This window comes from Vulpes lagopus, chromosome 5, assembly GCF_018345385.1.
Source record: "Vulpes lagopus strain Blue_001 chromosome 5, ASM1834538v1, whole genome shotgun sequence".
Classification (NCBI taxonomy): domain Eukaryota; kingdom Metazoa; phylum Chordata; class Mammalia; order Carnivora; family Canidae; genus Vulpes; species Vulpes lagopus.
This window is the reverse complement of record NC_054828.1, coordinates 51,811,087-51,826,530: the sequence shown is the minus strand read 5'-3', so window position 1 is coordinate 51,826,530 and position 15,444 is coordinate 51,811,087. Positions and strand designations below refer to the sequence as shown.

Below are 15,444 nucleotides of genomic sequence, written 5' to 3'. Positions count from 1 at the left end.
TAACACCAGAGTTGCATTTTTTTTTAAATCTTGTTTTTAGTATGTACATACATATGTTGAGTATGTGGTATTTTTTAGTAGAATTAAGACCGTATCAAACACACAGTTTTACAATTCTTCATTTAACTTTGTAGAATGGAGATTTTAATATCCTTAAATATTCTTCACAAACAGAACTTTTAATGACTACAGAGTTATTGTTTTTTTTTTTCTTTTCTTTTCTTTTTCTTTTTTTTCAGAGTTATTGTTAAACATATATACTACTTGTAATTATATAAATAATACTGCACTGAATATGGTGCATATTTCTGTTTATGCATTTTAATATGTTTGTAAAAGTAAAATTACTTCGTCAAAAGAACAAACACTGTTATGGTTCTTTACATATAAATAAATTACCCTCCTGAAAGTGCTTTTAAAAATTTGGTTTGTACTCCCATCAAAAGAAGAAGAGAATTTTTTCAACTTAAGTTCATTAAAAGAAATAAATGGTATCTTACTAAATTATTGACTTTCAGTTTCTTAATAATTAATAGGATTGAATGTGTTTCATTTATAATAAATGGTGACTATAATTTTAGGTAACATTTATTGTGAACCTATTGTGTCAGCTACAAAATTCCAAGTCTTCATATATATGACCTCATTTAATCTGCCCAGCAACCTTGAGAGGAGCCATTTTATTGCTTTTTGTTTTACAGATGAGGATACTGAGGCACATAGAGGTCACATAACTTGCCAAAGATCACACAGTGAGTAGCTGTGTGAAAAAATGAAATCCAGGCAGGATGTATTGGAAGCCTCAACCCTCACCACCTCCTTTTATTTTACTTCCTCAGAGCAGCTCATTGCCCATTAAAAAAAATTACACGCGTTCGTTTTTTTCCTGTGGATTTATAAAACATTTTATGAGTTGAGGATATTACCATCTGTTTCCTATGTATGTTGAATATTTCTCTCCGTTTTCAATTTGTTTTTAGATGTTGTTTATATTTTTATACTTAATAAATATTATTTTCCTAATCAGGTTTGTTGAAATAGAATTTATAAACAGTAAAGCTTATCCTCATGACTCTATGGTCCTGAGTTCTAACAAATGCGCGCAGCCATAAACCACCAGCAAAATCAATATGAAACATGACCACCACCTCCCAAAAACTTCCTTGTGCCCATTATCAAGCAAACCTACCCCTTGTCTTCAGACTCTGCCAACTGCTCATCTGTTTCCTGCCCTTTTAGTTTTATCTTTCCAAAATGTCAGAGGGGCGCCTGGGTGGCTCAATCTGTTAAGCATCTGCCTTCCGCTCAGGTCCTGATCTCAGGGTTCTGGATGAAGCCCAGCACTGGGCTCTGTGCTCAGCAGGGCCTCTGCTTCTCTCTTTCCCTCTGGTGTCTCTCTCTCTCTCAAGTAAATAAAATATTTTTAAAAAATCATATAATGGAATTATACGGTACATAGTCTTTTGGTTCTTGCTATTTTCACGCAGTATGATGCATTTGTGATTCATCTGTATCATGTGTCAGTGGGTTGGTCCTTTCTTACTGCTGAGTAGTGTTTCATTATATAAGCGTATCACGTTTATCTATCCAGTCACCCATTGAAAGGCATTTGGATTGTTTCCTAAATTGGGTGATTAAAAATAAGGCTACTACCAATACTCACCTACTGGCTCTAATGTGCACATAGAGTTTCACTTCCCTTGGGTAAACACCTAGAAGTGGGATGTCTGGGTCTTGTGATAATTACACTAACTTTACGAAAAATTACCAAATGGTTTTCCAAAGTGGTTGCAGTATCTTGCAATCTTAGTTGCTCCAAATCTTTGACAACACTGAAATGTTCACTTTTGTTTGCTTGTGTATGTTTAGCCATTCTAATAGGTGGGTAGTGGTTTTAATTTGCATTTCCCTAATTACCAAAGAGGCTAAGCATTTCTTTATGTACCTATTTGCCATCCGTATATCTTCTTTGGTAAAACATCTTTTAAATCTTTTGCCTATTGTAAAAATTGGAATGTGTGTTATCTTATTGTTAAATTTGAAAATCCTTTATATATTCTAGACATAAATTCTTCATCAAATTTGGGTGGTTGTTTTGCAAATATTTTCTTCCAGTCTGTGATTTTTATTTTCAGATTTTAACAGTGCCTTTAGAGCAACAGAAGTTTTTAACTTTCCTAAAGTCCAATTCAATAATTGTTCTTTTATGACTCTTTAAATACGATGTGAGCTGCAGGTTTTTATAGATGAACTTTATCAAGATGAAGACTTCCTTTTTATTCCCAGTTTGTTAATGGTGGTTACCTTCAATGTATGTTGAATTTTACCAAATGCTTTTCTATCAAGATGATCGTATGGTTTATTTATTTATTTATTTTTAGAAAAAATTTTTATTTAAATTCAATTTAATTAACACATAGTGTATTATTAGTTTCAGAGGCAGAATTCAGTGATTCATCAGTTGCATACAATGTCCAGTACCCACTACATCACGTGCCCTCCCCAATGTCCATCACCCCATCCCCTACCCCTCTTCCCTCCAGCAACCCTCAGTTCATTTCCTATGATTAAGAGTCTCTTAGGTTTGTCTCCCTCTCTGTTTTCATCTTATTTTAGTTTTCCTTCCCTTCCCCTGTGTTCATCTGTTTTGTTTCTTAAATTCTACATATGAGTGAACTCATATGGTATTTGTCTTTCTCTGATTGACTTATTTTGCTTAGCATCATACCTTCTAGTTCCATCCATGTTGTTGCAAATGGCAAGATTTCTTTCTTTTTGATGGCTGAGTAATATTCCATTATATATAGATACAACATCTTTATCCATTCATCTGTTGAATATCTGAATTCTTTCGATATGGTTTTTTATTTTTATATTCAATATATTGAATGACATTGATTGATTTGCAAATGTTAAATGAATCTTGACTTCACAGGAAAAAATCCTTCAGTTATGATGTATTATTATTTTTATATATTACTATATTCAATATGCTGATGTTTTTTGGAGATTTTTTTTCATCTATGTTCACAAGGGATTTAGGTCTGTAGCTTATTTTCTCATATTATATTTGTCTATTTTTGGCATCAGGTTAAGTCTGGCCTTATAGGATGAGTTTGGAAGTGTCTCTCCCTTCTTATTCTCTGGTAGAATTTGTGTAGAATTGATATTATTTTTTCTTTAAAAGGCAGAATTTGCCTCTGTGATGCTATCAGGTCCTGGAATTTTCTTTGTGGGAAAGTTTTTAACTACAAATTCAGTTTCTTTGATTGATATAGGTCCACTCAAGATATTTATTTCTTCTTAAGTAAATGTTGATAGTTTGTGGTTTCAAGAATTTTGTCTATTTCATTTAGATTGTTGAAGTCTGGGATATTAAGTTGTTTGGAATATTTCCTTACTAGCCTTTTAATGAGCCAAAATCAACGATGATATATTGATGTTCCCTTTTTATCAGTGGTATTAATAATTCATGCCTTTTTTTTCCTTGAACAGTCTGAATAGAAATTTATCAATCGATTGATTATTTAAATAATTAATTGGTATTTTTCATTATGTTTCCTTTATTTTCTATTTTCAATTTCATGTACTTCTGCTTTTATCTCTATTATTTCTTGTTCTAGGTTTAATTTGATATTTAATTTCAGGTTTCTTAAGGTGAATACTTCAATCACTTATTTGAGGCCCTTGTAAATTTCTTTCTTTTTTCTTTCTTTTTTTCTTTCTTTCTTTCTTCTTTCTCTTTCTTCTTTCTTTCTTTCTCTTTCTTTCTTCTTTCTTTTTCTTTCCTTTGTTTTTTCTAGTATGAGTATTCAATGCTACAATTTTCTCTTTAAGCTGCATCCCACATATTCTGATGTGTTGCATTTTCACTTCCTTAAGTTCAAAATATTTTCTAATTTCCTTGTGACCGACTACCTCTTTCACCCATGATTTATTTAGAAATGGTTTCTTAAAAACGTTCAGATAGTTAGGGATTTTCCAGCTCTCTTAGTCCCATTTATATTTAATTGAATAAAGCTGCTTGAATTTCCAATTCTTTAAGAATTTATAAGTTTGAACATCTTTTACTTATAATAAATCATGTTAATAACATTAGATAAATTTTATTGCAAGCTTACTCTGTGCCAGTGACTATTGTGTATATGAGCTCATCCATGTTCACAAGGATGCTTTGAGGAGGCACTTTGTCCTCCTGTCTTTCCTCATGAGGATTTTGAAGCCCATGGTGAGAAATTAGAGAGCTCAGCATTTGATCCAGGCAGGATGTGTTCAGAGCTTCAACTCTGCACCATCTCCTCTTTGTGCCCAATCTTCCTGTAATCAGGTTCTTTGCCCACATATCATATGTGTTCAACATTCTCCTGCAAATTTGTAAAAACTTTTTGTAAGTTGAAAATATTAATTTTTGGAGATTTTAAATAAATACTTGTCTGTTTTATTAATAATAAAAATAAGAAAGTTTATTCACTTCCCCCAAAACAAGAAAATGTCCCTTTTTGTCTTTCATATGTGTTAAAAGTATTTTTCCCGATTTTTAAATGTGCCTTTACTCTTTTTTAACAACTAATGATCCTATTTTAAGTGGTTCTGGGATAAGGCTATAGTTATTTGGGCAAGTTAATGTAGATCCTACCATAAGAATAAGTAATTCTAAATTAATTTTCAAAATACATGTAAACATTTTATATGATGTAAAAGAAGCCAAAAAAAAGGAAAAAAGGAAAAAACTAGAAGAAAATAAGGTAAACATTGATCCAAATTTTGCAATGCAAAAGATTTTTCTAAAGCCTCAAAGTATTGGAATAAATCACAAGAAAAAAGATGTACGAGCTTTATTGAATAATATATAAAGGATCATTAGTTTCTCACCATGGGCTTCAAAAGATAAGATCATAATAAAGAAGGTGTGAGTTAAAATGTGTTTCAACTTACATAATGAAAAGGTAACTAACCAAATAAGTAGTCGGAAATGAATTTACTATTTGGTTTGAACAACAAAGAGCAAGAAGAAGACATTAACTAAGGATTTAAAAAAAATTTACACTCTGTGTATGTATATATATGTATATTATAGAGGATTATCCTCCTACATTACAGAGGATAACCATCATGATGGTAATGTGAGAGCTAAGCATCATTAAGGTATTGGCAAAATCCTTGTTCTATGTTCTTCTGTTCCCACTGCCATGACATACATAATAAATGGTACTATTGGAATGGCAAAAAAAAATTACATTCAATTAATTAACATATAGTATATTATTAGTCTCAGAGGTACACTAAGGATGTATTTGAGATATAAATAAAGGTATTATATTTATAAAAAGAAACAAGAAATTATGAGACAAAATAGGCAGAAACATAAGAGCACATTGCTGAGGAGAAGAACAAATCAGGAACGTGGTAACCGTGCTGATAGCAGGTTTCACCTCGGCAACAGCGGATGCCGGAAGGCAGTGGGAGAGCATCTTTAAAGTGTGAGGGAGGAAAATTCCTGTCGGTCTATAACTCCTATTCCAAAGTGAGGACAAAATAAAGATGTTTCCAAACATGAGAAGAAATTAATACCCTTGGCTCCCAATAAAAGATCTATAAAAGATATACGCAAGCCGAAAGAAAATAAAGTTCTTGGGATATATAAAAAAGAATTAGCCCCCAAATTGATGAAATATTTCAACAAATTTTATTCTCTGTTGATGGTTAATCTAAGTATTTTTATAACAATTTTTTAAAAGTGAAAGTACAACACTGAGCAAATATAACAATACGGGGTGGAAAAGATGCTCAGCAATGAGTCTAAGGTGACTGTGTTCCTTGTCTCCATTGAGATAAAAACACAGGACGTCTTTTGGATTTGTGGGCAACGTGAATAATTAAGGATGCCAGCTAAAATCTCAAAGTTAGGACCAAACAATAAAAAAGTCCAAATCTTCTGGGAACAGAAGGGAAAAAAAGAGAACGTAAAATTTTTATCAGTACAAGGAGGGCAGACGATAGGAGGAAACGCAAAGGGTGGAATAGCTCTGCCCGCCCTCATGTCTGTAGGTCTGGGAGCTGGCTTACGTTTTGGGGTGAGGAGTTAAATTTGGGAGAATATTTGCAGACGTGCAAATATTCTCCCAAAACTGTGATTCTTCCTGTTGCCACTATCTCAAGAAGGTGTAACGAAGCAGCGTGCTTTCATCCACCCCAGCTGACCAGCCAGGGTAGCGGAATTCCAGTAAGTTAGGTCACCCCCAAATTGCCCAATGTCTGCTTTTCAAAAGCCCCATTTTTTAAAGCTGCTAGTTAGGACGTCACTCCAGCTGTAGAACAAGGACATCGCTTATGTTACTTCTCTGCTTACTATAGCGATCCCCAATAGTTAACAATTTTGCCATTGACAGGTTCTGTTTATTTTTCTATTTCCCCGACTCCTGAACTCATGATCCCACTAGCCAAACATTTTTGAATGTGGTATTATAAAAATGGCACAAATTCAACTTTATTCTATTTTTTTTTTTTAATCTGAGAAACTTCCAGTGCACTTCAGGATAAGTAGAGATACATAACTCATAGTTTTTACAGAGTTTGGGGCAACGTTTAATGTGAATGTTTGGGTAACCCCAGTCATTGGGTAGAGTGCTCTCTGGGCCTTGTTCCTCATGAATCTCTGGAAATTGGAAGCAATGTTAATAGGGAAACGGAAGAAAGTCATAGGGGGCCCCCAGCCACTGAGTTCACATCTAGTCTTACTTCCGTTCTTTGGGCAGAAGAATTCAAAATGCAGGGCAGACATGGAAAGACACTAAAGCCCCAACGCAGGGCTTAAGGGAGGGCTTTACCGTCGGGGGCAGAGAGTAAGACCATGTCCTTGTATTTCTATAGGATGTTGGTGTTGAACAAGCATCTTGTTATTTATTTATGTATTTATTTATGATTTTTTTTATTTATTCATGAGAGACAGAGAGAGAGAGAGAGGCAGAGACACAGGCAGAGGGAGAAGCAGGCTCCATGCAGGAAGCCCGATGCGGGACTCGATCCTGGGACCCCGGGGTCACACCCTGGGCCAAAGGCAGACGCTGAACCTCTGAGCCACCCAGGCATCCCCTTGCAATATTTTTAAAGGGTGGAAATTGAGATCTTGACTGCAACATAATGCAAATAAGGAGTATTTACTGAGTGACCAAGTGGTAAATTTTTATCACTGACGAATGAACTTTACTGATACCAGGTTATGTCACTGGGTCTCAATCCTGATAAAGGAGTTTGCTCGGGTTTGTCAGAGATATGGACATAGCCTTTCCCAGAGTAATTATTCTGGAAAGAGATTTCCACACCTTAAAGCTAATATAAAGGGTAGAAGTTGCACTGGCAGCCTCACTTGCTCTGGCTCCTTCTTCCCATCAGGCAAAATGAAAATCCTCGTGAGTATTTGCTTATGCTTCTTTATAGTCTTGTGGTGGCTCTTGCAGAGAACGTGTGAATCCAATATGCCTTGGATTTCAGAAGTCTTAGGTGAACACTGTGCTATGCTTCTAAGCTTCTGTGATTGAATTACATAATGTTTTTGGCAGGGATAGTGTTAAATATTAAGTCAGATATTTATTTGTCCACTGTCTATTTTCCGAGATGTTTACTAAAAAAGATGCAAAGAAGACATTTTGGAAATATCTAGAGGATTTTAATTTTGGAGAATTTTTTTTTTTAATTTTGGAGAATTTTAAATAATTCCTTCTTATGAACTTGGGAAGGAATGTAGGCGTTTTAGGGCAATAGCATCTACTACTTAAAAGAGAAGGTATAATTTTTTGGAAAAGACGATAGCAGCAGTCATTTGCTAAGTGTGTATTAGATTCTAGGCTAAACGTACATACTTTGATTCTTTACTTCAACAGCTCTGTGAGCTGAGTAGTGTTACCCCGTTCTACAGATGAGGAGACTGAGGCACAGAGGAATGTGATTTTCCCATTCCGGTAAATATGAGGTTTAGACCTGAAAGGTACCCGTCCCCATCCCGCCGGCGGGAGCGATCACGGTGTAGTGTTCCTGCCGTGTCACCCTCCTCCTGCCGACCCCAGCCCTGATCCCAGGCTCCCACGGCTTCACTCTGCAGTGCTCCATGAACAGAGGTTTGTGTTTTGACCCAGAATGGAACTCCTTCCACCAGTTATCTATCCCTTATTCTCATGGAGTTGTCGAGGGAGAAAGCAAAATGAGGAGTTCCTCCCCACCAGGTGTTCAAGATTGTTGGCTTAAAGAGTTCCAGCTCCAAGGCGTCTCTTGATTTTCCAGGAGGAGGTCTGTGACTGAAGCATAGGCCCGTCACCGTGGTGCATGAATCAAGGTGTCGGGTGGGTGGCTACTTGGGGACCGGGGACACTTCCCGAGCTCGCTCTAATTGCATCACTCTGGTGGCGAGTCGTCCACTCATCTGTTCAAACCTCTGTATTAGACCCGTTAAATAGAATGCAGAGGATTGCCAGGAGTTACGGGAGCTGGCCCTGAGTCAGGGAAGGGTGGGGCTGTGCAAGTAGCCAGGTCAGGTATCTACAGACAGGTCTTGGTCAGACACCTCAGAAGACAAATGTTCTTGGTGTTTGTCAGGAAAATAGAAAAATCCTCCTGATAGGTCTTAAAAATATCTGCCTTCCTGCAGATCCCCTCCGAGAGCGGTTTGCAATGACAGCGCCGTACATTGTGGTGTTCGGAACAGAGAACACAAAACTGGGATCCACAGGTTGGAGAAGACTCTTAACTGCAGCAAAATGTCAGAACTGCGTCAATGTCGGCCTCAAGGCCCATTAGCCTAACATTTGTCTGACGGCCTCACTAAGGATCCCGTCCTTGGTGTCAGCCTCAAACCTTAGCCATGCCTCCAAGTTTCCTGTTTTCATAATTTCCCTTGGGAATCCACTGTAGCTCTATCATCCACAAACCCATTGTAAATCTGTTTTACCCTCTCAGTCTCAAGGAATTAAATATATATATATTTTTAACCATAAAATACAACTTCACTCCCGTAATCCAAATCCACCATGCGTCACACCAGGGTGTTCCTTCTTATCACTGTTCACCTGCTCCAACTTGTTTCTGGCATGAGAACGTGTGCTACCTAGAAGATTAGGATGTTGGGAAGGGTTGGGAATTGGGCATAAAGATAGAAGAATGACAAATAGCACGAAGTCGATAAATACCTGCCAGATGAGGGAATGTGTGTTTCACATCTTGGAAATGGACCGTTGGCTGCCCATGACCACACACCTGTGTCTCAGGGCGTATATTTTCTGAGACTTGTGCTGGTCTTGCCCAGTGTCCCCGTAGGTCCCTTCCCTCAGTGACTGCCCTATAGAGAGTGGATGCAACTGGTCTGTCTTTCAGGTGGTATTTCTGGTGCTGGCCATCTTTGGGACACAATCCCATGGATACGAGGTAAGTCGGTTCACTATGGATTTTATATCTTGGAGTAATTGGGAGGGGAAAAGGAAGAGACCAGATAATCTATCTGAAAGATCGTAGAGAGCGCTTATGCCCTATTTGGGATGGAATCCCAGAAATAACCAAAAATGGAAACGAAACGGTTGGTTATTTCTTTTCAACCGCAATGACTTAAAAAAAAATGCAACCCATTGCTTTAAAATGTGGTCCATCTCATTTCTCGTGTGATGTCACTGCTTCTCCCATTTCTCATGAAGAAGAGCTTCACATTCCTACTTTAGCATGTGTCTTTGGTCTAGGATGCCAGCGAGGAGGTTTCAGGCGTCAGTCTCTTGTTCATAGCAAGTGGAAGGCTTCATTTTGTCAAGAGGGTTGCCTTTCCAGTGCCCATGATTTATGGACAAACCAGTATGTCTTTGTTGTTAATCTAGGTTTATAACATCATCAGCCCAGGCAACAATGGTGGCAATCTTCAGGAGACGGTGTCAATTGACAATCAAAAAAATATCGCCATCGTTAACGTCCACGCAGGATCATGCTCCTCTACCACAATTTTTGACTATAAACATGTAAGCAGCAAGGGAATTTGTACATTCTTCAAGACTGGATTTCTAAAGGGTGGAGGGGTGGCCACTTACTACCCAAGAACTATCCTTGCAATTCTTTCACAATTTTCCTTACTTTTGCTTTTCCCTTTACAAAAAGGTTTTATTTAATTATTTTATTGAGAGAGAGAGAGAGAGAGCGCAAGAGCGAGAGCATGCACCAGAGGAGGGGAAGGGCCATCGGGAGAGGGAGAGAAAGAACCTCAGGCAGACTCTGAGCTCAGAGTTGGACTGGGGGCTCGATCTTGTGACCCTGAGATTATGACCTGAGCTGAAACCAAGGGTCAGACACTTAAGAACACCCAGGTGCCCCCAAAAAACCATTTCTAAGCAAAAAAAAGTATGACAGGAAAGATACGCATTTGCTTCACCTTTTCAGGTGGCAATCGGAAGCATCCTGATACTGTCTCCCTACAGGCTCAGAAAGCATCTAGAAGGGTGGGCCAAAACCCAGAACGCAGCCTGGCACACAGGCTCTCAAAGATATTCACTGAAGGAACAAATGAATGTATTAGGGCTTCTAATACGGAAACCTGTGCCAAAAAAAGAGCGATTTCAGAATAAACAATCACAGAATAGCAGAAATCCAGAACATCTATGCACATTTAACCATGTAAGTTGGATGACAGTAAATCATACTTCCTGAAGAAGGAGCATATGTTAACCAAAAACTCCAAACTATTTCCAAGTTTCAGTTACTAGTATTAATAGTAAGTCTCAGAAAATTGCTCAGAGAAGTTACTTGGTCCTTTATCCATTTTTTTGTTTGTTTTCCACGTGTTCCACCTGGTAAGGAGCCTGCTCTTACCGTGGGGCAGAGCTATGCACTGTGGATATAAGGAGGTTGTAGTTCATCTCACTGGACATTTGAACACACTTTCTGTGTCCTTTTCTTTTTCTTTTCTTTTTTTTTCTGTGTCCTTTTCTTGTAGGAATCTCCTCATATGCCTCCTCCCCATCGCCATTAGGAGTTCTAGGGTGCATGTGAGAGCATGCACTCTTTGAAAGATACCATTTTATTTTATTTTACTTATTTTTTGAAAGATACCATTTTATTTTATTTTATTTACTTTTTGAAAGATACCATTTTAAAGAAAGTTCTACTTAAATTGTTTTTTAAGGCAGATTTCAGGGAAATCAGCAAAGTGTCTCAAAAAAAAAAAAAAAAAAAAAAAAAAAAGAAGAAGAAAATCCCAGAGTGGTGAGGACTTGGTTTAACCCCTTCCATCACCATCGGGCTTTGCCTTAGTCTATTTTTGAATTTTAGGAACTGGCAATTTGTGAGAATTGAAAAATAGGAACTAGAAGACCGTTTGTATGACACACAGCCTCACGGACTGTATAATAATTTGGGAATCCATGGAGAAAACCCCATTTGGGATGAAGGTTAGGTGGCCTCCGCTCTCACCTGGCTCCATGGGCCTCACCTGCCTCCAGGCCGGGCCTGACCCGCCAGCCCGGGTCTCAGGTGGAGACGGGCTGGAGAGAAGCCAGTAAAGGAGGGGAGGACAGATGAAAGGCGGGGGTGTTGGCAGCGGGGGGCCCTGCGTGCGCAGGAGTGTAGGGGTCCCCGCAACGGTGAAAACCTTCGCCATCTGCGTTTCCCGGTGGAGACCCTGCCTGCCGCGTGTGGCTGCTGAGCGCGGACTGGGACACGGCGATTTAAAGATTTTCAATGTTGCTTAATTTGGATTTAAATCTAGGTAGCACCTGTGGCTGGGAAGGAGCTTGGTGGAACGCACAGTTCTAAAGGGGACTGCTCCGTCCCAAGTTGAGGGAAAGGCAGAGAGAGAGAGAGAGAGAGAGAGAGAGAGAGCGAGCTGCTGCTTCCTGACTGTCCAGACCCCACAGACTACAGGCCTGGGGTGCAAACCGGGAAACCTGGGGCACAGGGCACGGCTCTGTCCCACCTCAGAGAGAGGGACAGCTAGTGAAGAAGTCAAACTATCAGGCAAAAGAAGGCGAATGCATGGAATGGGTTTGGGGGTGGCCCTCCCTGCGCCGTCTCAGGGCTTTCCTCCAGCCCCAGGGGTCCACCCCCCCACCCCCCAGCCCAGACGCCAGGGGACCAGGAGGGCCAGTAACCGTGTTCTCGCCGCCTCAGGGCTACATCGCCTCCAGGGTGCTGTCCCGAAGAGCCTGCTACATCCTGAAGATGAACCATAAGGCCATCCCCTCCCTGGACCAGCTAAAACGGTACATCTACGAGAAACAGGTGATTTTGCCGAACCCCTACTTATTCCCTGTTCTTTTAAGATTTTATTTATTTATTTATTTATTTATTTATTTATTTATTTATTTATTTATGAGAGACCCAGAGAGAGAGGCAGAGACCCAGGCGGAGGGAGGGGCAGGTCCCTGCGGGGAGCCCGACACAGGACTTGATCCCGGGACCCTGGGGTCACGCCCTGGGCCCAAGGCAGATGCCGAACCGCTGAGCCCTGGGCGCCCCTTCATTCCCTGTTCTTCATCCGGGGAGAACTGGCGCTTCCAGAGAGTGAGGAGGCTCAAGGGGAAGGTCACAGTGTTAGACCTTCCCGTGACACGTTGTCTCCACCTGTCAGAGCGCTTCCTCGTTCACGGCTCGGGGCACCCGAGCCACCTCTCAGCTCGATCGCTACCGCACAGGCCCTGATGCCACCGCTTGTTACCGGTTCCGCTGCTTCTGTGGGGGAGGCTGGACGCCAGGGCTCTGAGACGTGGTGCGGGCGGAAACACGAGGGCACGAGGGAAGTTGCACAGGCGCCAAGGGGCCACCCGGAGAGCACGAGCACAGCTTCCTTCTCCCTCCCCCTGTGTCCTGCCATCTGTGCCTCCTTTGCCCGGGGGTTCACCCTCCCTGGCTTTCAGGGCCCCCGCGGTGAAGCCACCGCGTCCTACCGAGGCTCCTCTGCAGACCGAGGGCTCAGAGGACAGGGTGTCCTGAGGCTCCTGGCTGCCTCTGCTTAGTTGCACGAAAAGTCGGCGCAGAATCCGGAACACCGGGTGGCGTCCACCTATTTTATCCTCCCCCCATCCCCCCGCTGCTCTAGGCCATGCAAAGCATCTTCTCCGATAAGTACTTCTGGGTCAAGTACAACCCGCTGCAGTCCCTGATCATGCACATAGACTGGTTCCTGTTCGGCTCGCCCATCAAGGAGCTGTGCAGTCACGTCCCCCTGTACAAGGGGGAGGTGTTCGAGAAGCCGCGTGAGTACCAGCCAGCTATCCCTTCGTCACGGATGTCGTGAAGGCTCCCCCGTGGGTGAGCAGGGGTGGACGTGGAGCTCGGCTCCTGGCAGTTGGCGTCAGGAACTAAACGCCAACGTCTGTGCAAATTGTGCCACACGTTAGGGAGACACAGAAGTGAGTAAGACTCTGCCACCAAGGGACTCAGAGTCTGGCTGGGAAAGTGGATGGGTTCACCCAGAGGAGGAATCTTTGGGATGTCCTAGGTGCTGAGGAAGGACCGTCGGGTTCCCTGATGTGCGGCGCGCGAGCAGAGTCGATAACACAGTTGTGCAGGCTTGGAAGGCCTGAGGTCTTCAGATCTACGCAGATCCTAAGCGTCCTTCACACACACACACACACACACACACACACACACACGAGTTGCCCACGTTAACTCCGTGAGGCGAGGGTTGTGCTCTCTTGATCTCGGTCACCGTCCTGCGATGCGTATGTGTAGCGAAGCATCACAGTGCACCCTTGAAATACATACAGGTGCATTTGTCAATTATTCTCTAAAACATCGAATCTAGGATAGAACGAGGCTAAGAAAGAGCAAGCCACGTGCCCCGATTGGAGGAGAGTAGACCCTTGAGTCACCCAGGGGGCGGCCGTCGCCGCAGCCGTTACTGGCATCTGTATACAAAGTCTCCAAACATGCGACAGTGGCCAGAGGGAAAGAGGGGCCAGGCCGCAGATGGTGAATGGAACAAGGTAAATTCCCCAGCCTAGTGGAAGGCAAGATAAAAAAGAAAATAATTAGCATTTATCACGTGTTTTACGGTCTACAAAAAAACTTTTTAAGGCATCTTTCTTTTAGTAGCGTCATTAGTACTTATACAAGTAAAAGTGACCCGCGGGTCCCAGTGCAGAGTGTCAGAGCATCCATCGAACAGAGCCAGACAGCGCTTCTAGGAGTTGTCAGTCTTTTTTATTATTATTATTATTTTATTTATTTATTTCAGAGAGGCGCGAGAGCATGCAAGAGAGAGAGAGAGAAAGAGTACACGAGTGGGGGCGAGGGGCAAAGAGAGGGGGGGAAGCAGATTCCTCCGCTGAGCGGGGAGCCCGAGGGTGGGGGGCCCTGGATCACGGCCTGAGCTGAAGGCCCCTGCTTCACCGGCTGAGCACCAGGCGCCCCAGGGCTTGTCAGTGTTGGGGAAGCTAAGGCGCTCGGAGAGCCAAGGACTTGGGGGATGTACGACCCCTGGTCAAGGCAGTAACCAGAAGGCATCGGTTTGCTGCTTTCTAACACTGTATTTCTCAAGGCTCCTTTTTTGCAATTTTGTCCCTTTTTCAGATAATGTCAGTACTGGCGTCTGTTCAAAGGTCGGATTCCTGGGCATCTTTGGACTCTCCATCTGCGCAGACGTGGATGCGTAGGCATCGGCCCACTGGCGTTGCCTTTTCCCAGACCCCTCCCCTTGGTTTCCACTCAGCAGCCACGTTCTTTCCCAATGCCCCAACTAACGTTGAGACCCGGTGGTGAATCATAAATCCTATATCGACAGATGTCTGGGTGTTTCCTTTTTTTCAAACAGCAAAGGGAAACCAAACAGTGTTGACGTCAACACGTAGAGGGAAAGAATCTGCCAGGATTTCAGGCCCAGAGCGTAGAGTGTGAAGCCTCCCAGATAACAAATCTGAGTCATTACATGGTGGTCAGCTGGGTCCAAGTGTCCGTCTTGCCTCCACCCGACCAGAGGCCCATCTGTCCACCAAGAGGGGGGAGCTTCAGGGTACTCTTACCCTGAGGAGTACTGAGAAATGTCTAGAATTGTTGAATCATTATATTGTACTCCTGAAGCTAATATAACACTGTATGTTAATTAGACTTGAATAAGATTATGGCAAAATAAAACTTTAATTAAAAATAAAACAAGGGGATCCTTGGCTCAGTGCTTTGGCACCTCCCTTTGGCCCAAGGGCGCGATCCTGGAGTCCCGGGATCGAGTCCCGCATCGGGCTCCCTGCATGGAGCCTGCTTCTCCCTCTGCCTGTGTCTCTGCCCCTCTCTCTCTCTCTATATATATATATGTCTATCATGAATAAATAAGTAAAATCTAAAAAAATAAAAATAAATAAAATAAAAAATAAATAAAACAAAAAACAACCACGTGTGCCCTCTGGGTGGAGCAAGTGCTCGGGGGCGGGGTGGGCAGTGGCACCCCCCCTGCTCCGGGGGACGGGGTTGGGTGGTTCTCTTAGCAAA

General features: G+C 41.9%; 1 protein-coding gene across 1 annotated transcript; it reads left to right on the top strand.

Moving 5' to 3' along the window:
* Nucleotides 1-7,332: 7,332 nt before the first annotated feature.
* GKN2 (gastrokine 2) lies at nt 7,333-15,221 on the top strand. The gene is made up of 6 exons (XM_041756598.1): nt 7,333-7,409; nt 9,364-9,414; nt 9,852-9,989; nt 12,130-12,240; nt 13,058-13,214; nt 14,533-15,221. Exons 1-6 carry the CDS (start codon nt 7,398-7,400, stop codon nt 14,613-14,615), a joined length of 552 nt encoding a protein of 183 aa, XP_041612532.1. The 5' UTR covers nt 7,333-7,397; the 3' UTR covers nt 14,616-15,221.
* Nucleotides 15,222-15,444: the final 223 nt, after the last annotated feature.